The 26,739-nt window shown below is 42.7% G+C and overlaps 1 protein-coding gene across 1 annotated transcript in view; it reads left to right on the top strand.

The window, feature by feature from the left end:
- The window catches only part of LOC124612344 (probable cytochrome P450 301a1, mitochondrial), a 175,267-nt gene that overhangs the window by 140,438 nt on the left and 8,090 nt on the right, over nucleotides 1-26,739 (top strand). Inside the window, exons 9-10 of the mRNA XM_047140498.1 lie at nucleotides 14,320-14,492; nucleotides 15,195-15,276. Coding sequence (XP_046996454.1) covers nucleotides 14,320-14,492; nucleotides 15,195-15,276 — 255 coding nt within the window. The remainder of the gene's footprint in view (nucleotides 1-14,319; nucleotides 14,493-15,194; nucleotides 15,277-26,739) is intronic.

The raw sequence follows: 26,739 nt of genomic DNA, 5'->3' as shown, positions 1-26,739 counted from the left end.
CCTCCTTGATATCTGGATAATGGCCGTGTGACAGATTTGATGTCCCAGATGGTCCCACACCTGTTCTATTGGAACAGACAGACAGTTCATAGGAACACTTGCTCTGCTCTGCGTTGACGAGCACTGGCTGTTGAAAAATGGCATCACAACACTGTCACATGGCACGTAACACATGAGGATGCAACACGTCAGTGATATACCGTTGTGTTATTACAATTCCCTCAATCACTAACAGTCGTGACCTGATTTCCTGCAGCATGATGCTAGGAATAGCACCGTTGTACCTCTCCCCAGGCCACCTTGATACTCGTCGGAGATGGTCACCCAGGTTAGTGCAGAACCGCGATTCATCACTGAATGCAATGCGACGCCTTTCATCAGCATCCCATGCTTCTCGGTCTGGACACCATTTCAAACGCAGCCAATTGTGGAGTTAACGGCAAGCAATGTAGGCGACGGTTATACTCGAGTCGTGCTGCTGCTAGTGTCTGGCCACTGGTGCGGGGTAACACAGATTGTTGCAGTGAGTCCATTACTTTTCTTCTGATGGCAGTCGCAGATGCGAAGGGGTGAGGATGTGCTTGGTGCACTGTATGGTGATGCTCTCTTCCGGCGGTCAAACGTGGTAGACCAGAACTTTGATCACAAGTTCGCCTGTCCTCACTTTCCCATGCTGACGAACATCTGGCCATTGTCACGTACGAATGCCACTAAAATCTAGATGTAGCACGACTCGACCAGCCGGCCAGATAGAAACTTACATTGAGGCCCCTTTCAAAATCTGGGCCGGCCGCTGTGGCCGAGCGGTTATAGGTGCTTCAGTCCGGAAAAGCGCGGGTGGTAGGGTCGCAGGTTCGAATCCTGCATCGGGCATGGATGTGTGTGATGTCCTTAGGTTAGTTAGGTTTAAGTAGTTCTAAGTATAGGGGACTGATGACCTCAGATGTTAAGTCCCATAGTGCTTAGAGCCATTTGAACCATTTTTTCCAAAATCTGGAAGATGCCGATAGCGCTGTCTCATACGAATACACGGATCTCCGTGTCTTTGACAATGATCGCTCAACATCTGACGCTGTTCACTCCCATTATATGTCCTGGAAGGTCGGGTAACAACACTGAACACGAACAAAGCTACTGTTAGCCATTTTGTCAGAGAAAATTGCAGCTCTAATCATTTATGGACCCTCCTGTTATGTGTAACTGTATGTACACAGACATCCGACATCGTCTTCTGGGTGCTAACCCTTTTTTGTTTTTGTTTTTTTTTTTGTTTTTTTGCAGGCGGCGTATATGTCACACCGGTACTTGAAACCGGACTTCCTGCCTTCACGGGGAGTAACCGCGGCCGTTAGACTTCTGAGCACGCCTCCGGGCACGAACTAAACTTTCGTTGCCTGTGATTTTTCCACCTATGATTCCCAACGACTGCAAGAAGTTCTTGTTGTGGTTGGCAGGAGAGCCAACACCGTGTAACTAAAGGAGGCCGAAAGGCACGCATTTTAGCTTACGCAGGCTGGCGTGAGGTCTGGAACAGGACAAGGAAATTAGAATTTAGAAAAACGGACGTAGCTGGTGGAATACTTAACTTTAATCCATTAATGATGAACGTCGGTCTTGACGGTACATGATTCATAATATCAATTGTAACTGATAATGGCGCCTTGCTAGGTCGTAGCAATTGACGTAGCTGAAGGCTATGCTAAACTATCGTCTCGGCAAATGAGAGCGTATGTACACAGTGAACCATCGCTAGCAAAGTCGGCTGTACAACTGGGGCGAGTGCTAGGAAGTCTCTCTAGACCTTCCGTGTGGCGGCGCTCGGTCTGCAATCACTGATAGTGGCGACACGCGGGTCCGACGTATACTACCGAACCGCGGCCGATTTAAAGGCTACCACCTAGCAAGTGTGATATCTGGCGGTGACACCACAGTTCTTCTAAGGGCTATGTCAAAGAATCACTACCTGGAGGACGGATTGGGCTAAGGATGCCTTTACCCATGACTGTTTCTTAAAGCGGCACATCAAAGATATTGTGCATCATTAGCGTCTTACAACGCGACATGATTTGGAAACTGGAATTCGTAAAGCGGGACGCTCCCAGGTTCAGAGCCGATTCGGCATACTCAAAGTGCATAAAGGCGGGTACAATTGTCCATGGTAAAAGGCAGCAAGCATTTTGAACGCCCGTTACCGTAAGTTGAAACAGAGAAATTCGATATTTTCTAAATTCTCTAATTTATTGTAGGTGTTAGAACTAAGTTGAGTTAAAGTTCAAAGTTTTTCTCTCACTACAACATTCAAAAACATATCCCTTATCGTAGAAACTTCCTTTTTCTGTCTAAGTATTATTCAGATCGTCAACTACACCAAGATTAGTTTCTTTCACCGAAAGAGTACAAGATAAGATAATTCGTTACGTTCAGCAAAACGTTTCGTTTGAGCACTCATGTCAACGGCACCACTTTTTTGCCAAGTTTCCGTTTGTAATCATGAAGGTGACTGCGTTTTCTCCATTTTCCAGAAGCTTCCACGCTACGGAAGATTCACGACTCTACTGTATTCGCCATCATCAGTTTGCCTAAAACAGATTTTACATTAAAAAGATCCGAGGGAAAATGTCTGTGTGACAGGTCTGAAGCATCTTGCCTACGCACTAAACTAGACTCACTGAAGGAAACGAAGGAGTAGATGTGGCTGAAGTCAGTGAAGAGGCAACGATATTAAATTATACTTGGAACAGCAAGGACACTTGTTGGTTTGAAAGGTCTATGAAATAAAAAAAATGCACTTACCGTTGAATCCCTATTCTGCGTTTCATTCGGTTTTAAAATTAATTACTGCCCGTATTTTCACTACAGTAAATTACCTGAATTCCGAAGTTTGGGTCGATTCTTTCGACCAAAGCGATGAGTATGCATGTTATTGTCTGGCAATATTCGCCTACAAGTGTGCAAGGGTTCTTCGACGATTGTTGTGGAAAATTTATTTTTGACACCTTTACAAAAAAGTTACAAGATGCTAACTCGGGTGAGCACGCCAGTCGAGGAAGATCGGTCCTGAATGAATGAAGCACTCATGAACTACTCTAGGGGCGTTATGCCATTCTGTCACAGACCAACGATTTCTTTTGCCGGAGGTCATGAATTGCTTTCTCCAGTTCCCATAGCCTGGGTCCTTGATCTTCACCATTTGGTTCCCTTTCATCTTTCTGGTGTTATCAGTCTGAGAACCATATAACACTTCCGCGTAATACATTCAAACTTCCTTCTACTCTTCTGTGCGTAATGTCTACTTCCCACGTTTGTTCAACACTGTTTGTTTGCTTGTTTTCCTTACTTCTCCTCGTATTTAGGACTTTACTGTCTTTTACATTTCTTCCATTTGTCCATTCTTTACTGGTTCTTCTATTTCTCTACATTCTTTCTTCATCCTGCCCTTCTACTCTGGTCAGTTGACGTTCTTAGTTCATTCTTTTCTGTCCTGTCTTATCCCTTCTCCCGAATTGTCATTTTTCCAGTTTCTGCGTTCATCCATTCCATCGAACATATTTCCTGTTATCCACTCTTTCTTAGTTCTTATTCTTTTCACTACAATTGCAAAAATATGAAGAAAAGACGAATATTGCGTTGTTACGTTACAAATAGTAACGTTGTTTTTTTCAACGGGGTAAGTGTTAAATGATGTTTTCAAATAGAACTTCCTGCCTGCGCCAACATAGTTCTACCGCTGAGTAAGTCCTACAGTTTAACTTTTCCCATACGTCAATGAAAGGACACCTTGGAGTCCGCCATGTTTCAGTCCATGGTCTACTGCTATTTTCGCTGTATATCAATGATATGTAGTGGGGTGGCGATGGGAACCCCGATTAATTGTCAGGATGGCCATTTCGTAACCCTTTGAGACCCAGTGGTTTTTGCCTGAAGCCACCACTTTAATTCTTTTTTTTTTAAAGTATCAGTGCCTTCTGCATGAAAACACCAATGCTGCTGCAAGACAGAGACTTCTAATGGCACACTGAGGTACTTCTGCGAATGTAGTTCATTGTAGCAGTCACAGTGTTCAAAGGAAAGCAACAATCGGCGCGGAAACTGTGCTGTGTGATTGTAGAAGTCTGTGACATGCATTTTTTGCCGTATTTAGGAGATCACTGACAGTGAAAGCAAGTGTATTTATATTATTTTAACGTAAATTTGAGTTTGTACTACTGCTTTTATGGGTATTATAGAAATGAAACCAGTGTGGTAGTATGTAGCTGTGATACAAAATTCATTAAATTTTAGAATCATTTTCGCTTGTTATTTAGGAGTATAATTTGTTTTACGCTTTATGAGTTCAACGAAGTTTCGAGATGTGGGATTCTGTCTAGGAAAAATGCGAATTTTCTTTCAAGTACGGAATGATTGAGAGTTGTAAACTAAATGTCCCAGTTGCTCCAAAGTGAAACCATCTACTTCAGATTATAGATTATTTATCATTTAACGCTATATTCATTGCTTACTGTGATAATAAATATCGTTTCTTGAAAAATTTTACAATCATGTTCTAAAGTGCAACCGTCTCTTTAAATGAATTGGCTGTTTCCTTTTCGCCAATTTCTTCTTTTATTCGTTGCTCACTATGAAAATACATTCTTTATTTAAAAATCTCCTCGTCTAGCGGTTGAAGGCAGCGACTCGAAGACGTGCTCTGACTCTCACCAGCAGCGTATGCCTAGGCAAAGTATAAGGCGGCCATTTCCGATGCGACGGCGCCTGGTCAGAGAAGTAGCAGCCACAGTGGCCATGCGGACGCGGGACTTGCGTCAGGCTGCGTGTGCGCCAGCGAGCCACAGCTCTGGCAGTGCGTCAGGTGCTAAGGCGTGTTGGAACGCAGGCTTCGAACCCAAGACACCTTGGAGATGCCCAGGGACCGTATGAAGTTCGCAGCCTGGAGTCATCCGGTCTAGCAGCTAGCTGGTGAAACAGTTTGGTGTAGAGAAGGCTGGTGCTCTACAAGGAACCATGGACTGACATGGAGCACGTCTCGGCCTCTGTTGAAAAAGAGATACTGCTATATCTGAGCAGCGAGTGTTTATAGCAGATTTGCCCACTTTATTGTGACTGAGCCCTGCCTTTGATCACGTAGGGATCGAGGCAGTCCAGCGTGAGGCCACTGCATGAGGTAATACAGTTCGCCAACTGCGACTGACTGTTGTGTTGCACCATGACGCCTCACTATTATTCCGGCCCTGGCAACAGGATTTCAGTGGCAACTAGCTTGCCTCCCTCCGTCACGGTTTGTGAAGTCTGTTTGGATGTTGGCACAAGAGATATTTCATCTGTGCTTCACTCTAATGAGTATGACTTATACACTGACGACATCCAATTCACAAAAAAATTCTGTTCTCATGTGACGTTTCTTCAGTATCACGATGGACACACAACCGAGACGAGTCACAAACCAACGTCATATCTCACCGACAGTTGATCGGCGGATACTTTCTCGGAACAGTTCCTCAAGTGCTCATTGATGGTATGCAGTTACGCTATAAAAACAATAAAACATACCGGCAACTGGGGACAACAAAATGCTACAGCATGCAGGAAATCACCTTCTGTGATGTAATTCAAAAGCACACAAACAGTGAAAACTCCTGACGACCATAGTAGCTACCCGCGAACGGTTACAGAAGACGTGCTGTAAGTAACAATCTGTGGTTTTCTTCCATCGCGCCAGTCCTTCCTCCGTTAGGGTGGATCCGTTTTCTTCAACCGTTTTGAAGCCACATGTGCCCTCTGTACCCTTCCTCATACATCAGATACCTATCTGTAATCCCAGATCGGATATATCGGGCATTTTGCCTGTAGCTGTGAGTATCATTAAATCTTTCCTCATTACCTTCTTTTTTTGAGCCATACGACTCTGGAATAAACTACACACTGATTTATCCGAAATCACGTTGCATTCTAGGTGAGATTAAAGCTTTATCTGTTATCACCAGTGCAGCTCCCTCTAGCCATATCGAAATTGCGTTCCTTCCGCTGACCGACGAACCAGTATCTCTCTGTCATATTGTTTGGTCGTCTTTATGTAATTCTGTTTGTTTCTTTCTATCTTATCTGCTAAATGCATTCTATCATTTCTCACTCTTCCTCTGATCAACCAGCCTCTTCTCCATATCCTTATGTACTCTCGTCATACACTTCTGCTAACGAGAGTGACACTTCTTAAATTCCAGATATTCATTAGTGTATCTATTATCACATCATTATTATTATTATACTGTACTGCTCCTGTAGTCTTACTTACTCTCTTACTTACTCACTGGTCATACCGACTCGAGAGTCCATTACCACAGCAACATATTTTCGCCACCTGTCCCTGTCTTGGGCTATTTCCTTCCATTCACCTTCAATACCTAGGCTCCTTAAATCAGCCTTCACATTGTCCTCCCATCTACGCCTCGGTCTCCCCACAGGACGTTTTCCCTCTAAGTGCCCTACCAGTACCCTGCGCGCTGCCCTGGCCTCATCCATTCGAGCTACGTGACCCGCCCATCGCAGCCTACGTGATTTAATAATACTGATTATGTCAGGGTTTGAATAGAGTTCGTGAAGCTCTTCGTTATGCAGTTTTCGCCACTCTCCGCTAATGTCATCCTGTAGTCTGCATATTGTAATGTTGAATCACTAAGAATGTGTGGTTGGATGCAGTACAATGCCTTGCGTCTCTAATGATGACTAATGAAATAAATGAATAAATGAAAAGAAGTAAATAAATATAGGATGTCCCAGGAGAAATTGTCAATATTCAGGGATATGACAGAAACGGATCTGCCGTATTCGGAATGGTTTCTGAGCTAGAACACATTTAATGTAGATTTTTATTTATTTTCAGTATTATTCAGTATATTGTCAGATTTATACATGTGCAGCAGGAAATAAACATTGCTGCATGCGTTTTAAAAACTATCAGTTGAAAAGTAAGTATTTTTAGCGCATTCACCTCGTACACGTAACATTACAGCCGATGTCATCATCATCAGCAGCAGCAGTAGCAGCAGCAACAAGAATGAGTTGTGAAGTCTGCAAGGTCGGAGACGAGGTACTAGCGGAACTGAAATAGTGAGAACGGGTCCTGAGTCGTGCTTGGGTAGCTCAGTTGGTACAGCACTTGCCTGCGAAAGGTAAAGGTCCCCAGTTTGAGTCTCGGTCCGGCAAACAGTTTTAATCTGCCAGGAAGTTTCAACAACAATAACACTTTGCAGCCCCTGGCTTGGTCTGTTTCGAACATGAGCCTCGCACCTCGTCCTGTTTTCCCTCTGGTCCAGTCCTCGCCTATTTTTTCAACACTATCCTCCACGCCTTTCGGCCATCTGTCCCTTGCTGTACCTCGTAGCCGTTTCCTTCGCATCTATATTTCTTGCATTTTCTTGGGAATCCTATTGTTTTCCACTCTCTTTATGTACGCATACCAACTTAGACTTCATGTTTCTATTCTGCTTTGGAAGGTTTCATCTTTCAATATTTCCTTTACCATTTCATTCCTCATCCTATCTCTCCTTGTTCCTCCTAACCTACTTCTGAGGAACTTCATTTCACATGCCTGTGATCTGCTTATATCTCTTTTCGTCATTACCCATGTTTCAGATGCATAGGTCAGTTCTGGGATGTAGTAACTCCTATATATCACTTATTTGCATTTTTATGGGACGTCTTTGTTCCAAACCAGGTACATAATTCTTCTCAGGAACGCTTCTGCCTGTTCGCCACATTCACTGATGTCTTTCTCACTTCTTCCATTTTCCTCTATCACACCTCCCAAGTACCTGGCCCTTTCCACCTTCTTCAGTTGTTCATCTCCAATGAAGACAGTAACTGTTCTCGAAAGAACAGATATCATAGATGACCATGCAGCTTCTCTAGAATAAATGATAATTAATTGAAACCCTCAGCTGCATCTCGATGGGGACAACCGAAAAATGTGTGCCCCGACCAGGACTCGAACCCGGGATCTCCTGCTTACATGGCATCATGGTCATCAATGATATCTGTTATTTCGAGAACAGTCACTCTCTTCATCTATACAGTTAAAGCCTACCCAGACATTGACCTTCGTCTGTACGAATGCGCACAGGTTGCCCGAACTCTTACGGGAATCGTCTCCTAAGTGTGCGCGAGTAATGAATGGATGGGCAAATATGACCATGGACATTACTGTTGGTGGGGAGGCTTGCATGCCTCACCGATACAGATAGCCGTACCGTAGGTGCAACCACAACGGAGGGGTATCTGTTGAGAGGCCAGACAAACGTGTAGTTCCTGGAGAGGGGCAGCAGCCATTTCAGTTGTTGCAAGGGCAACAGTCTGGATGATTGACTGATCTGGCCTTGTAACAATAACCAAAACGGCCTTGCTGTGCTGGTACTGCGAACGGCTGAAAGCAAGGGGAAACTACAGCCGTAATTTTTCCCGAGGGCATGCAGCTTTACTGTATGATTAAATGATGATGGCGTCCTCTTGGGTAAAATATTCCGGAGGTAAAATAGTCCCCCATTCGGATCTCCGGGCGGGGACTACTCAAGAGGATGTCGTTATCAGGAGAAAGAAAACTGGCGTTCTACGGATCGGAGCGTGGAATGTCAGATCCTTTAATCGGGCAGATAGATTAGAAAATTTAAAAAGGGAAATGGATAGGTTAAAATTAGATATAGTGGGAATTAGTGAAGTTCGTTGGCAGGAGGAACAAGACTTCTGGTCAGGTGACCACAGGGTTATAAACACAAAATCAAATAGGGGTAAAGCAGGAGTAGCTTCAATAATGAATAGGAAAATAGGTATGCGGGTAAGCTACTACAAACAGCATAGTGAACGCATTATTGTGGCCAAGATAGATACGAAGCCCACACCTACTACAGTAGTACAAGTTTATATGCCAACTAGCTCTGCAGATGACGAAGAAATTGAAGAAATGTATGATGAAATAAAAGAAATTATTCAGATAGTAAAGGGAGACGAAAATTTAATAGTCATGGGTGACTGGAATTCGAAAAGGGAGAGAAGGAAACGTAGTAGGTGAATATGGATTGGGGCTAAGAAATGAAAGAGGAAGCCGCCTGGTAGAATTTTGCACAGAGCACAACATAATCATAGCTAACACTCGGTTTAAGAATCATGAAAGAAGGTTGTATACATGGAAGAACCCTGGAGATACTAAAAGGTATCAGATAGACTATATAATGGTAAGACAGAGATTTAGGAACCAGGTTTTAAATTGTAAGACATTTCCAGGGGCAGATGTGGACTCTGACCACAATCTATTAGTTATGACCTGTGGATTAAAACTGAAGAAACTGCAAAAAGCTGGGAATTTAAGGAGATGGGACCTGGATAAACTGAAAGAACCAGAGGTTGTGCAGAGTTTCAGGGAGAGTATAAGGGAACAATTGACAGGAATGGGGCAAAGAAATACAGTGGAAGAAGAATGGGTAGCTTTGAGGGATGAAGTAGTGAAGGCAGCAGAGGATCAAGTAGGTAAAAAGACGAGGGCTGGTAGAGATCCTTGGGTAACAGAAGAAATATTGAATTTAATTGATTAAAGGAAAAAATATAAAAATGCAGTAAATGAAGCAGGCAAAAAGGAATACAAGCGTCTCAAAAATGAGATCGACAGGAAGTGCAAAATGGCTACGAGGGATGGCTAGAGGACAAATGTAAGGATGTAGAGGCTTATCTCACTAGGGGTAAGATAGATACTGCCTACTGGAAAATTAAAGAGACCTTTGGAGATAAGAGAACGACTTGTATGAATATCAAGAGCTCAGATGGAAACCCAGTTCTAAGCAAAGAAGGGAAAGCAGAAAGGTGGAAGGAGTACATAGAGGGTCTATACGAGGGCGATGTACTTGAGGACAATATTATGGAAATGGAAGAGGATGTAGATGAAGATGAAATGGGAGATACGATACTGCGTGAAGAGTTTGACAGAGCACTGAAAGACCTGAGTCGAAACAAGGCCCCCGGAGTTGACAACATTCCATTGGAACTACTGACGGCCCTGGGAGAGCCAGTCCTGACAAAACTCTACCATCTGGTGAGCAAGATGTATGAAACAGGCGAAATACCCTCAGACTTCAAGAAGAATATAATAATTCCAATCCCAAAGAAAGCTCGTGATGACAGATGTGAAAATTACCGAACTGTCAGTTTAATAAGTCACAGCTGCAAAATACTAACACGAATTCTTTACAGACGAATGGAAAAACTAGTAAAGCCAACCTCGGGGAAGATCAGTTTCGATTCCGTAGAAACACTGGAACACGTGAGGCAATACTGACCTTACGACTTATATTAGAAGAAAGATTAAGGAAAGGCAAACCTACATTTCTAGCATTTGTAGACTTAGAGAAAGCTTTTGACAATCTTGACTGAAATACTCTCTTTTTGAAATTCTAGAGGTGGCAGGGGTAAAATACAGGGAGCGAAAGGCTATTTACAATTTGTACAGAAACCAGATGGCAGTTATAAGAGTCGAGGGACATGAAAGGGAAGCAGTGGTTGAGAAGGGAGTAAGACAGGGTTGTAGCCTCTCCCCGATGTTGTTCAATCTGTATATTGAGCAAGCAGTAAAGGAAACAAAAGAAAAATTCGGAGTAGGTATTAAAATCCATAGAGAAGAAATAAAAACTTTGAGGTTCGCCGATGACATTGTAATTCTGTCAGAGGCAGCAAAGGACTTGGAAGAGCAGTTGAATGGAATGGACAGTGTCTTGAAAGGAGGATATAAGATGAACATCAACAAAAGTAAAACGAGGATAATGGAATGTAGTCGAATTAAGTCGGGTGATGCTGAGGGAATTAGATTAGGAAATGAGACACTTAAAGTAGTAAAGGAGTTTTGCTATTTGGGGAGCAAAATAACTGATGATGGTCGAAGTAGAGAGGATATAAAATGTAGACTGGCAATGGCAAGGAATCGTTTCTGAAGAAGAGAAATTTGTTAACATCGAGTACAGATTTAAGTGTCAAGAAGTCATTTCTGAAAGTATTTGTATGGAGTGTAGCCATGTATGGAAGTGAAACATGGACGATAAATAGTTTGGACAAGAAGAGAATAGAAGCTTTCGAAATGTGGTGCTACACAAGAATGCTGAAGATTAGATGGGTAGATCACGTAACTAATGAGGAAGGACTGAACAGGATTGCGAAGAAGAGAAGTTTGTGGCACAACTTGACCAGAAGAAGGGATCGGTTGGTAGGACATGTTCTGAGGCATCAAGGGATGACCAATTTAGTATTGGAGGGCAGCGTGGAGGGTAGCAATCGTAGAGGGAGACCAAGAGATGAATACACTAAGCAGATTCAGAAGGATGTAGGTTGCAGTGGGTGCTGGGAGATGAAGAAGCTTGGACAGGATAGAGTAGCATGGAGAGCTGCATCAAACCAGTCTCGGGACTGAAGACCACAACAACAACATCGTACATTACGTATGTAGATTGTGGACAGTTGGGAATGTGGATCTCACGGGAAGCGTGCAAGGGATAAGTCTCTGCAGTCGCGCTATTCATCTGTGTCCTCGGTGGCTCAGATGAGTACAGCATCTGCCATATAAGCAGGAGATCCCGGGTTCGAGTCCCGGTCGGGGCACACATTTTCAGCTGTCCCCATCGAGTTATATCAACATCACGTGTCGGCAGCTGAGGGTTTCAATTAATTACCATTTATTATAGAGAAGCTGCACGGTCATCAATGGTATCTGTTCTTTCGAGAACAGTTACTGTCTTCATATACAGGGTGTTACTAAAAGCTACGGCCAAACTTTCAGTAAGCATTCCTCACACACAAAGAAAGAAAATATGTTATGTAGACATGTGTCCGGAAACGCTTACTTTCCATGTTAGAGCTCATTTTATTACTTCTCTTCAAATCACATTAATCATGGAATGGAAACACACAGAAACAGAACGTACCAGCGTGACTTCAAACACTTTGTTACAGGATGTTCAAAATGTCCTCTGTTAGCGAGGATACGTGCATAAATCCTCCGTCACATGGAATCCCTGATGCGCTGATGCAGCCCTGGAGAATGGCGTATTGTATCACAGCCGTCCACAATACGAGCACCAAGAGTCTCTACATTTGGTACCAGGGTTGAGGAGACATGAGCTTTTAAATGCCCCCATAAATGAAAGTCAAGAGCTTTGAGGTCAGAAGAGCGTGGAGGCCATGGAATTGGTCCGCCTCTACCAATCCATTGGTCACCGAATCTGTTGTTGCGAAGCGTACGAACACTTCGACTGAAATGTGCAGGAGTTCCATCGTGCACGAACCACATGTTGTGTCGTACTTGTAAAGGCACATGTTCTAGCAGCACAGGTAGAGTATCCCGTATGAAATCATGATAACGTGCTCCATTGAGCGTAGGTGGAAGAACATAGGTACCAATCAAGACATCACCAACAATGCCTGCCCAAACGTTCACAGAAAATCCGTGTTGATGACGTGATTGCACAATTGCGTGCGGATTCTCGTCAGCCCACACATGTTGATTGTGAAAATTTACAATTTGATCACGTTGAAATGAAGCCTCATCCGTAAAGAGAACATTTGCACTGAAATGAGGATTGACACATTGTTGGATGAACCATTCGCAGAAGTGTGCCCGTGGAGGCCAATCAGCTGTTGATAGTGCCTGCACACGCTGTACATGGTACGGAAACAACTAGTTCTCCCGTACCACTCTCCATACAGTGACGTGGTCAACGCTACCTTGTACAGCAGCAACTTCTCTGACGTTGACATTAGGGTTATCGTCAACTGCACGAAGAATTGCCTCGTCCACTGCAGGTGTCCTCGTCGTTCTAGGTCTTCCCCAGTTGCGAGTCATGGGCTGGAATGTTCCGTGCTCCCTAAGACGCCGATCAATTGCTTCGAACGTCTTCCTGTCGGGACACCTTCGTTCTGGAAATCTGTCTCGATACAAACGTACCGCGCCACAGCTATCTCCCCGTGCTAATCCATACATCAAATGGGCATCTGCCAACTCCGCATTTGTTAACATTGCACTGACTGCAAAACCACGTTCGTGATGAACACTAACCTGTTGATGCTACGTACTGATGTGCTTGATGCTAGTACTGTAGAGCAATGAGTCGCATATCAACACAAGCACCGAAGTCAACATTACCCTCCTTCAATTGGGCCAACTGACGGTGAATCTAGAAGTACAGTACGTACTGACGAAACTAAAATGAGCTCTAACATGGAAATTAAGCGTTTCCGGACACATGTCCACATAATATCTTTTCTTTATTTGTGTGTGAGGATTGTCTCCTGAAAGTTTGGCCGTACCTTTTTGTAACACCCTGTATAATGTCTTATTTGCCTCTGTATTCTTTTTCTTATATTCCTCCCTCTCTAATTCGGGAATTTCTCGTAACTGTTGTCTTAAGGCCTTGTTCATCCTTCCCACTACCTCCTTGATCTTTTCATTCCATCGTGGTGTCCCCTTTTACCGTTTCATGACAGTTGTCCTTCCGAAAACAGGTACTGCAGCTTCTATCACAACATTTTTAAACTGCCCCTATTCCTCTTCTCCTGTTCCTCATTCATCATTTGGTAACCTTTGCCTTACAGTTTCCTGCTATTATTCATTGACTTCCTTTCCCTTCAGATTCCATACTCTAATTCTCCTTTCCTGGTTCTCCGTCTTCTTCCATTCCTTCAAGATATTCATGCTGCTCACCAATAGCCGGTGTCACTACCCAGTGTCTCAGAGGTTAGTACCTTTATATCCGTTGCAGCTGTTGTACAGTTTACAATAAATATCGGAATATACCACTGTCAGCTTCAAAGCGCTTGTGAATTCCTGTGAGACCACGCTGTTTTCCTTGTCTTAGTGTCTTTACATGTTCTCCAACCAAGATTGGCATTTCGTTCGTACACTTCAGACTTCATTCAACCCCATGAATAAAAATCTAATGGCACCTGGTCTAGCGATTTTTGTGGCTAGTTTAGTTTTATCACCACGCCCAATCCAGTGATTAAGATACGTACAGTTGAGATGGAATGTGTGTGTGCAATTAGCCCAAAGACAAATCTATGTTAAATGAGTTCTATCTCAGAAAATACTTAGGAACAGGGCATATGCCCATATGAAGATTTTGCTTTAAACGAACGTTCCAGTCATATCTCTGAATACTGACCATTCGTCCTGAGACACCCTGTATACTGTTGTAATGGACAGGGACTTGCAGGGTGTGTACAGGTACACACCTGCTCCTCACTTTTTAGCATTTAGTCCCAGACATGTCAGACTGACAAGTGGATGAAACCTTCCAGACTTCCAACGCGGCCGTAGCCTGCCTGTACTACCTGTCCAAGAACCCGGAGGCCCAGCAGCGGCTGTTTGAGGAGGTGTACGGCCAGCTGCCAGAGTCGCAGAGTCAGCCGCTGACGGCCAGCAAGCTGGAGGAGTGCCGCTACCTCAGGGCGTGCTTCAGGGAGGCCATGAGGTGCGTGACCAGCACACTTTAGCTCTGCGGCATTGTCGGTATAATCAGCCCGGTTCTAAAAGAATGTGCAGCCGTATTGATATGTTATTTCGATGTCAGTCTTAACGCGTTGTTTTTTAACCATAGTCGTGAGATTTAATTATAATCTTTAAAAAAATCGAACCGCCCTTTCAAATACACAATACAAATTACCGCATGATACTCCATCTTACCAATCAGGTGCGTCATTTCTTTTTCTGTGGGACAGTGATCTCAATGTTTAACGGAGTTCACTGACACATACCTGGAAACAAACAGAAACTTAGTTAAGCGTCTTTACCTTCTCGACGTGGTAAAACTTTATGGCTACGCTCTTGCAGACAGAAACGCTGTGTGTGCTCGTCCAATCCATCTGGACATGCAGCATTGCCTGTGGCTCCCGTTGACTTGGAACTGTCCAGCAACTTTGATTGCCTAACCTGTCGGTCGCTCTGGGCAGCTACGAGTTGGGCCATGCCGACAATTCAGATTCATCCTTGATCTTCAATATTATACCAACTTATATTTAGTCATTTACTTAGTAGAACTGTCTCTTTGCTTTCCACTGACTGTATTTTGCGTTGTGCTACACGTAACATTGTCCTTAGATGTTATCATACAGATAATCTGTAACGAAACTGGTTGTACTACAAGAGACTTTCCAATAACTTTGCTTTGTTGCAGGTTGAAGCCCATAGCACCAGGCAACGCCCGACGGGTCCTCGTCGATGACTTTGTTTTGGGCGGCTACCGTATACCTAAAGGGGTAAACGAGCATTTGTTACTCCTAGCGTAGCTTAATGAAGACATAAGAAAGACAGTGAATTACTCTCTAAGTTACCAACTATTATTATTTAGCTACATGTATTTACTGGATGTTTGGGGGCTCTTCCGTATTGAGACACCACTTGCAGGGGAGCTGTCTGCCGTTTGTTGTACCTACTGCAGCCCGTGGAGTGTTTTAAATTTTATTTAACTCTTTTTTTTAATCATCATAATTCTGACGTTTGATACAACTTACTACGAATTCCTCTCCTGTGTCAACCTCTTCATCTCACCTTAGGGTTTGCACTTCCAAGCTCTTTCCCTACTCAGTTTACCCTCTACAGTTCCCTGTAGTGCCATGGAAGTTATTCCCTGACGTCTTTCTATATATCCTATCATCCCCTTACTTCTTCTTGTCAGTGATCTCAGTAAGTTCCTTTCTTCACCAGTCATTCGAAGAACCTCTTCGTTTATTACTTACAGTGACGTAGCGAAAAATATTTCGCCATAGCTCTCCTCCTTCTTCTTTCTTGATGATTCAGTAACATCTGCTATCCGCAGATTTCTCTCTTTGTTTTTATCGTTTCTTATTAGCATTATTAAGTTTCATATAGTTTCCGTGTTTTCCAGATTTGGGCCGGCCGAAGTGGCCGAGCGGTTCTAGGCGCTACAGTCTGGAACCGCGCGACCGCTACGGTCGCAGGTTCGAATCCTGCCTCGGGCATGGATGTGTGTGATGTCCTTAGGTTAGTTAGGTTTAAGTAGTTCTAAGTTCTAGGGGACTGATGGCCTCAGATGTTAAGTCCCATAATGCTTAGAGCCATTTGAAGAACATACTTTTTCCAGATTTGGAATTTTTAGTTTCATGTACCATGCACCATATACAGCAACAGGGTTTCCTACTGCATTCTTAAATGTTCCTCCAAGGTTGTTGCACTTACCTAAGTGAGCTCCATGCACTTCCCTCTCTAGTCTGGGGCGACACACAAGTATTTAAGCTACACAAAACTTTGAAAAACTGACAGGATTGCATGTGTCCCTAGATGTATCATAGTTACGATAAATTTACTGAAATTTGAGCCTACATTTCGGGATAAGATTCTGCAATGACTGACATAAGTTCTTTGAAGAATAACTAAAATTTTCAAGACTGAAGTCGTAAACGCTGTTTCCAATTCCATGCTGTCACAACAGATACAAGACTATTGTGCATGGAACACAGCACTCTTCAGATTCATACGGGAGTCATACTGACAGTAAGATCTGTACGGAAGCGGTAATCTTCTGTTAGGAAATCACGACGGAGTCAGCTTAACAACAGCCAAATTTTCACTCGTTATTCAACAGTTTCTTAAATTTGTAAAATTATTAGACAGTTCAGTCCTTAGTGTCTGTCTAGTATGAGTCTGAATAATATGCTATGTGGCGTTACGACTTATGGTACAAAAGAAAAGTTTCGTTTAATTAAAATAAATTATCAGAAATCTCACCCATATCGTATATCATTGTACATGTCCACTGTTGTGACTCACGATAATTTATGTAATACATTGGTAAAATTGCCAGAACCACCTTACACTCTGCTGAATAGCTGACAACACCTCAGTACCTGAGCTGTGTAGTACAAGTTCTGGCTCCACATCGCGGAAACACGGCCACTTATGTGTGGCTGATACCAGGTATGGCCAGTGAAAGTCATACACTATGATCTCGTATAGTAGTGTGAATCACCTATATGACAAATCATAAGTCGTAAATAAAATTTACGCCCACTGCGAAAATATGTTCTCCAAAATGCCAAATGAACTTTTATTAACTATATCTTTATATGTCTAAAGGATAGGCGTGAGATATTACTTTTCCGCCACAAGAACTAGCTGTTAATGTGGTGTATTTTCCATTCAGTCCACTGTTACGTAACATTATGATCACGCTCAGGCTATTCTTAAATTTTCATAAATCCAAGAATCGTTCCTCACGTTCACATATTATTTACTCCACACATATTCTGATTCCATGTAAACGGTTTGTTGTTATTTTTTGAGTATTACTCGTCTCTCTGTCAAAAACTATTAAAGATATTGCTTTGGAAAACTATTATAACTATGTGACTTAGTTATGTAATGTGCTATTAAACTCAGTTCATTAAAACAGAAGTAGAGCCATAAGTTGGCGTATGATTTACTCGGGAAACGCTATACCCGCACATTATGCGACCTGATGTAGCCATAGCAAGGGAACAGGCTTCGTGGCTACGTGTCCATGTAGCACCTGCACAGGCAAATGTTGAAATGTATGTGAATTCCTATGGGACTTAACTGTTAAGGTCATCAGTCCCTAAGCTTATACACACTACTTAACCTAAATTATCCTAAGGACAAACACACACACCCATGCCCGAGGGAGGACTCGAACCTCCGCCGGGACCAGCCACCTGCACAGGAAGTCAGTACTATTTATACAGGTTAAATACATGATACTACATCACAGAAACCAAGTGATTCTTAAGTTTTACGTGCAAAGAAATAAGAACTAAACAAAACTGTTCAGTATCATCAAATATTCAGACCAGTAAAAAATGGTTCAAATGGCTCTGAGCACTGTGGGACTTAACCTCTAAGGTCATCAGTCCCCTAGAATTACTTAAACCTAACTAACCTAAGGACATCACACACATCCATGCCCGAGGCAGGATTCGAACCTGCGACCGTAGCGGTCGCGCGGTTCCAGACTGTAGCGCCTAGAACCGCTCGGCCACCTCGGCCGGCAAAACCACTAAATTCATCAAAAATTCTGTTTCTAGAGACACTTGACAACACTACTCTAAACAGTTCCAAACGAGTACTAAACTTTTAAAAAAGAAATATTTTCTTTTCTAAATAATTAAGCCTGTTTATAAAGACAAGTTTTTTGAAGCCAAGTTCTTTTTCCTACCACCGTGGTGTTATGCATTCAAAGTACTACCTTTTTTAAAGTTTCTTCTTATTGCCAACAGTCTGTGAAACACCGGTTTCCGTCAAAGTTAAGAGCCGTCGGGCTTCTCTAGCACTTGAATGGGTAACTACGAATCTTCCGAGCTGTTGGCGATCGGGTTGCACTCTGTCCTTGTGAGGCAAATTGAGGAGATACTTGATTGAGAACTAGCGGCTCCGGTCACGAAAACTGACAATGACCGGAAGAGCGGTGTGCTTACCACAGAGCTCTCCATATTGGCATCCAGTAGCGCCTGTCAGCTGAGGATTACAAGGCGGTCGGTCGGTACCGTTTCGTCTCTCGAGGCCTGTTGGGACAAAGTTAATTAGTTTCTCCCAATTACCAAGTTACAGCGAAGTTAAGTTCTTCTTTCGTGAATGTTTAACTATGATGAGTATCTGAAACTTTTTCAATAGGATAGTTTAACTTTCAGTCCTGCCTTCGAAGAGGCACTTCGGTCTTTCTCGTTTACATACTTTTTTCCACCGTAATGCCATTCTGTTGTGTAGCAAATGTAACAGTTCGACTCTTTTTCACTAATCGTCCAGAACTTTTCCTGTAAATTCAATAATGCATAAGACTGCAATTCAGTTTTAGGTATATAAAATAAATGTCAGTAGGTATCTTCTCGCTAGTTTCATTTACAATTGTAAATTGAGACATTTTGACCACTGTACCTCTTTACCGTAGAAAATAAATTACAGAGTTTACTAGTCCTCTCAAGTGGCACACAAAGTTTGATTTACTACAAATATTTTATGCTGAAGGTGTGGATGTAGGAAAAGAAAGAAAAGAAAAAAAAATGACCAAAATAGGTTGCTAGTGGAAGTATTTTTACACTGAACTGAATCAAAATATCTGTGTTATATTTCACACAATTATATTCAAAATTTGAAAATTGGAAAACCATAAAAAAATGATCGTATGGCATTGTTGGCCGGGAGGCACCATTGGGGGAGTTCGGCCGCCGTATTGCAAGTCCTTTTTAGGTGACGCCACATCGGCGACTTTCAAGTCAATGATGATGAAAATGATGATGGACACACAACACCCAGTCCCCTGCCGGCAATCGAACCCGGGCACCCTGCGTGGTAGGCGGTAACGCTGCCGCTGCGCTACGGAGGCGGACTGGAAAACCAAACATTTACATGTACAGACTATGCCATCGATTGTCAGTTGTTGTTTCCCTTAATTTTCTTAACGGCCACATACATAGTATGTAGGCAACATTTCCTCCCAAACGTCTTAGTAAGCTTCCAGCTAAGACAAAAGTACACTGCTGGAAAAAAAAACATTAGCACACCTAGAAAGATGGCGTCGATTTTGATACGATGATGCCATACGCCACAAGGGGGATAACCAAATGTACCGATAATGGGTTCACCGGCGTCCACCAACCGATAGTGTAGTGGTATAACTACCAGAACGCCATTTGTGTCTACCCTTTAACAGGGAATGCCCACAGGCAGAGAGCTCAATGTGGTGCAGATGTGTGAACCAAGCAGGCAATCATGCCGCAGAAACGCACTAGTGCTTCCTGCAGCCAACTGAAGAGACTGAAAGGTGTCAAATTATGGCATTATGAGTGGCGGGATGGTTCTTTCGGAGAATAGCCACACAAGTTAGACGTACTGCCTCAGTTGTGCAACGATGCTGATATGAATGGTGACGTGAACGTTATTAAACCAGTAGACGAGGTTCTGGACGTTCACGCAGCACAGACGGCACCCAGGATCGTCGTATTGTAAGAGCAGTAGTGGCAGATCGTACAGCTACTGTAGCACAGATATGGCAGCTTGTGAGCCCAGAGGTGTCAGCACGAGCTGTTGCGAACCGGTTATAAGTAGTGGGACTATGGGTAAGCACAACTCTACTCCATCTTCCACTCAGACCACAGCACCGACGTCAACGGCTCGAGTCGTGCTGTCAGAGAATCGCTTGGAAGGTGGAGCGGCGAGCCGTGGTCTTCAGCGATGAAAGCAGATCGTAAGCCCTTACAACGCAGACCGTGAGGGCTGTCTCGTAGAGTGCATTCGTCCGGGTCACATTGGCCCTACCCAAGGCCTTATTGTCTGGGGTGCAATAAGCTACAACTCTAACACTTTTGGGTGTCTGGAGAGGACACTAAACAGCTCGCGGCACGTGCAGACTGATGTTAGACCCGTTCTTTTGCTATTGTTGCAGCAGGAAAGCGATGCGTTGCCCCAACAGGATAATACTCGCCCACCCACTGACCGTGAAACTCAACGTTCTCTGCAAGACGTGCGGCTACTTCCCTGGACACCACGATCTCCAGACTTGTCTCCGATCGAACAAGTGTGGTATATGACGGGACGAGAAGTGACTCGTCATCTAACAACTCTTACAGAACTATGCGAACGGGTCGAGCAGGCTTGGCACATCGTATAGAAGGACAGTATTCGTCATCTGTATAGTGAACTGGATGCCAGAGACAGCGCCTGCATTGCTGTCCGTGGAGGTTACACATATTGGTGTTTCAGCATGGGTCGTTACCTGGTACCTCAGAACCGCTTGTGCTATTGATCTGTAAATGTAAGCATTTCATGTGCTGCACATGCACTATTGTAACAATAAATCTTTAGTCAACTGGAGGCCTCTAAATGGGTGTACTAGTTTTTTTCCAGCAATGTGTATTATACAGGGTGATCCATTGATCGTGACCGGGCCAAATATCTCACGAAATTGTCTAGATTGAAGGGGGAAACCAGATGGCGCTATGGTTGGGCCGCTAGATGGCGCTGCCATAGGTCAAACGGATATCAACTGCGTTTACTTAAATAGGAACCCCCAATTTTTATTACATATTCGTGTAGTATGTAAAGAAATATGAATGTTTTAGTTTGATAACTTTTTTCGCTTTGTGATGGATGGCGCTGTAATAGTCACAAACATATGGCTCACAATTTTAGACGAATAGTTGGTAACAGGTAGGTTTTTTTAAATTAAAATACAGAACGTAGGTACGTTTGAACATTTTATTTCGGTTGTTCCAATGTGATACATGTACCTTTGTGAACTTATCATTTCTGAGAACGCACGCTGTTACAGCGTGATTACCTGTAAATTCCACATTAATGCAATAAATGCTCAAAATGATGTCCGTCAACCTCAGTGCATTTGGCAATACGTGTAACGACATACTCTCAATAGCGAGTAGTTCGCCTTCCGTAATGTTCGCACATGCATTGACAGTGCGCTGACGCATATTGTCAGGCGTTGTCGGTGGATCACGATAGCAAATATCCTTCAACTTTCCCCACAGAAAGAAATCCGGGGACGTCATATCCGGTGAACATGCGGGCCATGGTATGGTGCTTCGACGACCAACCCACCAGTCATGAAATATACTATTTAATACCGCTTCTACCGCACGCGAACTATGTGCCGGACATCCATCATGTTGGAAGTACATCGCCATTCTCTCATGCAGTGAAACATCTTGTACTAACATCTGTAGAACATTACGTAGGAAATCAGCACATATTGCACAATTCAGATTGCCATCGATAAAATGGGGGCCAATTATCCTTCCTCCCATAATTCCGCACCATACATTAACCCGCCGAAGTCGCTGATGTTCCACTTGTCGCAGCCATCGTGGATTTTCCGTTGCCCAATAGTGCATATTATGCGGTTTATGTTACCGCTGTTGGTGAATGACGCTTCGTCGCTAAACAGAACGCGTGCAAAAAATCTGTCATCGTCCCGTAATTTCTCTTGTGCCCAGTGGCAGAACTGTACACGACGTTCAAAGTCGTCGCCATGCAATTCCTGGTGCACAGAAATATGGTACGGGTGTAATCGATGTTGATGTAGCATTCTCAACACCGACGTTTTTGAGATTCCCGAGTCTCGCGCAATTTGTCTGCCACTGATGTGCGGATCAGCCGCGACAGCAGCTAAAACACCTACTTGGGCATCAGCATTTGTTGCAGGTTGTGGTAGGCGTTTCACATGTGGCTGAATACTTCTTGTTTCCTTAAATAACGTAAGTATCCGGCGAACGGTCCGGACACTTGGATTATGTCGTCCAGGATACCGAGCAGCATACATAGCACACGCCCGTTGGGCAATTTGATCACAATAGCCATACATCAACAGGATATCGACATTTTCCGCAACTGGTAAACGATCCATTTTAACACGGGTAATGTATCACGAAGCAAATACCGTCCGCACTGGCGAATGTTACGTGATACCACGTACTTATACGTTTGTGACTATTACAGCGCTATCTATCACGAAGCGAAATGAGTGGTCCAACTAAAAGATTTATATTTCTTTACGTACTAGACGAATATGTAATAAAAACTGGGGGTTCCTATTTTTAAAAAAACGCATTTGATATCCGTTTGACCTATGGCAGCGCCATCTAGCGGGCCAACCATAGCGCCATCTGGTTTCCCCCTTCAAGCTAGACGAGTTTCGTTCTTTGTAGTTTTTCGTTTGATGCTTATTTCGTGAGATATTTGGCCCGGTCACTATCAGTGTACCACCCTGTATATACAAACACAAAAACATTATTCACAAAAAATACACAGAGTTCTCTCTCATTCCTACTGTGACTCAAACAATTCGTGTCAGTAACGCAGAACATTCTTTTCCATCTGCATTCTCCTGGACCCCCACCTCATAATCCACTATCACGCAAGATTACTAATTTTATTTCTAACTACAACTTATTCTTTTCAATCAACGTTGCATGCTTTACTGGAATCTCTGGACACCCTTTAGAGCATACTCTTTGCAACCTGTCATACAAATATTATATAAGTCAGCTAAGAATATTTTTCTCGATATAGTTGTAGTCTAGAGGACAAAGAATAGTTTGATGCAGCTCTCCACGCAAGTCTGTACCGTGCAAGCCTCTTCATTTTCGAATAACTATTGCAACCTACATCCATCTCACCCCCACAGTTTCCTGCCTCCCTCCTCCCAGCTTCACCCCATTACAAAACTGACGATTCCTTGATGTATTAAGGTATGTCCTATCATCAACCGATAGTTTCTTTTAGTCAATTTGTGCCATAAATTTCTTTTTATCCAGTTCTATTCAGAACCTCCTTATTAGTTACTCGAAATGCTGATTTAATCTTCAGCATTCTGCTATAGCACCACACTTCAGAACTTTATTCTTATATGAACAGTTTATCAAGCATATTTCACTTCATACAAGGACATACTCCAGTCACATACCTTACAAAGGACTTTCTAACACTTACTTCTGCATACGCTGTTAGCAGATTTCTTTACGTCTGAAATGGTCTTCTTGTCATTGTTAGTCCACATTTTACATCCTCTCTACTTCAGCCATCATCGGTTATTTCACTGCCCAAATAACAAAATTTGTCTGCCACTTTTAGTGTCTCGTATGCCACTCTAATTCTTTCAGCGTCGCTCGATTTAATTCGACTACATTCCATTGTCCTTGTTTTGCTTTTGTTAACGTTAATTTTATGAATATATCCTCCTTTTAAGAATTGTTCATTCTATTCAATTGCTCTTCCAAGAATTCGCTGACAGAATTACGCTGACATCAGCAAACTTCAAAGCCTTTATTCCGTTTAATACCTTCTCCAAACTTTTCTTTAGTTTCCTTTCTTGCTACTCCATTTACAGACTGAATTACATCTGGGATAGGCTGCAATGATGTCTCACTTCCTTCCAATCACTGCCTCCCTTTCGTGCCCCTCGATTCTTATAACTGCGGTCTGATTTATATACAAGTTGATATAGCCTTTAGTTCCTTGTATCTTTTGCAAGAGACAACATTACTTGCGTCTGGTGACGCAAAAAATTTCTGCTAGAATAGAATGGATAAGAATCTTTGCAAAATAGCAGCAAATACAATTTTTTCATTTAACGAACTTCATTTAACGAGAAAAAATAGGCATTTCGTTTGACTGACCCTCGTATTTCATCCCTGCTACCTTCATAATTTTAAAGAGTGTATTCCAGTCAGCGTTGTCAAAAGCTGTCCCTAAATCCAGAATTGTTATAAGCATAGGTTTGCTTCTCTCCAACTTGTCTTCTAACATAGACCTTTGGGTTACTATTGCCTCACTTGGTCGTATATTTCTCTGTTTCACAACAGTGTCAGATAGACGTGTTGTCTTAATCCCCTGCTGTTCAGTTTGTACATCGAAGAAGCAACGACGAAAATAAAAGAAAGGTTCAGGAGTGGGTTAAAACTGAGAGTGAAGGAATATCAGTGATAAGATTCGATGATGACACTGCTATCCTCAGTAAAAATTAACAAAAATTACTGGAAATATTGAAAGGGATGAACGGTCTAATGAGAACACAATGTGTATTAACAGTAAACTGAATAAATGCAAAAGTAAGTAGGAGTAGCAGAAAAGAGATTAATGATGAACTTAACATAAAATTTGGGAACCACAGAGTAGCGTAAATTAAGGAATTCTGCTACCTTGGAAGTAGAACATCACATTATGGGAGGAAGCAAGTACGACATTCTCGTTGCTTTCGTCTTCATTCTAAAGACCGTTTTATATAGATATTCACCCTACCCTATCCTGAGCACGTCTCTTCATCTGCGAGTAACTACTGTAACCCATATCCTTCCGAACCTGTTTACTATATTCATCTCTCGGTCTCCCTCTACAATTTTTACCCCAATCACTTCCCTCCAATACTAAATTAGTGATCCCTTGATGTGTCCTATCAACCTAGCCCACCTTTTAGTCAAGTTATACAACTAATTTCTTTTTTCTCGCTAGTTCTGTTCAGTACCTCCTCATTGGTTACATGATCTACCCATGCAGTTTTCTGCTTTCTTCTGTAGCACCACATTTCAAAAGCGCCTATTCTTTTCCTGTCTGAACTCTTTGTCATCCACGTTTCGCTCCCATGCAATGCTACATATGAGACAAATACCTTCAGAAAGGACTTACAAACGCTTACATCTATATTCGATGTTAAAAAACTTATCTTCTTCAGAAACAGTTTTCTTGCCATTTCAGTCTACATTTTACATCCTCTACGCTTCAGTCATCATCAGTTATTTGACTGCCCAAATAGAAAAACTCATCTACTGCTTTTAGTGTCTCGTACCCTAATCTATTTCCCTCAGCATCTCCTCATTTAATTCTTCTACACCCTTGTTTTGCTTTTGTTAGTGTTAATTTCATACCTTTCTTTTGAGACACTGTCCGTTCGTTCAACTGCCCTTTGAAGGCCTTTGCTGTCTATGTCATCAGGAAATCTCAAAGCTTTTATTTCATCTCACTGACGTGTAGCTTCTTTTCCAAATTTTTCTTTGTTTTCCCATGCTACCTGCTCAATTCATAGAGTGAATAACATCGGGGATAGGGTAAAATCCTGTCTCCACTCCCTATTCAACCTCTGCTTTCTTTTCATGCCTCTTGACTCTTGTAACTGCCGTCTGATTTGTGTACAAGTTGATATAAACTTTCATTACGCCTACTATCTTCAAAATTTCAAAGTGTGTATTCCAGCTGATATTATCAAATCCTTTCTCCAAGTCTATAAACGCTTTCAACGTAGGTTTTCTATTCTTCAACCTATCTTCTAAGGTAAGTCATAAGATCTCTATTGCCTCACGTGTTCCTACATTTCTCGAGAATCCAAACTGATATTTCCGGAGTTCAGCTTCTATCAGTCTTTCCATTCTTTATATTTTGCAAGCATGACTTAATAAACTGATAATTAGGTAATATTCACATCTGTCAGTGCGTGCTTTCCCTGGTATTGGAATATTCTTCTTGAAGTCTGAAGGTACTTCGCCTTTCTCGTCTATTTCATATGTAAAAGCTACTCAATCATCTTCTACTGCATTCCTTTTCCTGTTTTCAGTTAATCATTGCCTTCGAAACTCTCAACAACTTTTGGTTCTTTTCACTTGTTCCATCTCCTTAATTTCCTACCTTTTTGTACTTACTCCAACTTCAATCTACAATTCATAACTAATAAGTTGTGGTCAGTGTCCATATCAGCCCCTGGAAATGTCTGACAGTGTAGAACCTGGTTCTGAAATCTCTGCCTTACCATTATACATGGTGAACATTAATACAACCGACGTACTGTAAGGACGGACTTCTGACTGGGAATGGAGGAAGAAAGATCCTATGAAAGTGTGTCTGGAAATGCATTATTATCACGGTAGTTCCTCTGATCAAGTGCCGTGTGTTGCAGGCTGTGTGATTGGCTCACCGTATTGTAAACAGCAGTGTGGTCCGGTATTCATGTCGGTAACAAGCCGAGGTGGTGTTTGTGTACGGCCAAGCAGATGGAAACGGTCGAGAGGCAGCACGGCTCTACCAAATCTGTGCGTTCACCAGATTTAGAGAACCTGGTTCTACAGGATAGAACCATGGCCTCCAAATCTGGTGTTCGCACAGACCGCCGCCTCCCTTCACCTGCGTCTGGCTGAGAGGAGCCACTATCACACAAATGAAATGTGGAAATGTTGTGTGGTGCGGTTTGTGTC

Source organism: Schistocerca americana, chromosome 4, assembly GCF_021461395.2.
Source record: "Schistocerca americana isolate TAMUIC-IGC-003095 chromosome 4, iqSchAmer2.1, whole genome shotgun sequence".
Classification (NCBI taxonomy): domain Eukaryota; kingdom Metazoa; phylum Arthropoda; class Insecta; order Orthoptera; family Acrididae; genus Schistocerca; species Schistocerca americana.
The sequence above is the reverse complement of the archived record's forward strand: the minus strand, read 5'-3'. Positions and strand labels throughout refer to the sequence as shown.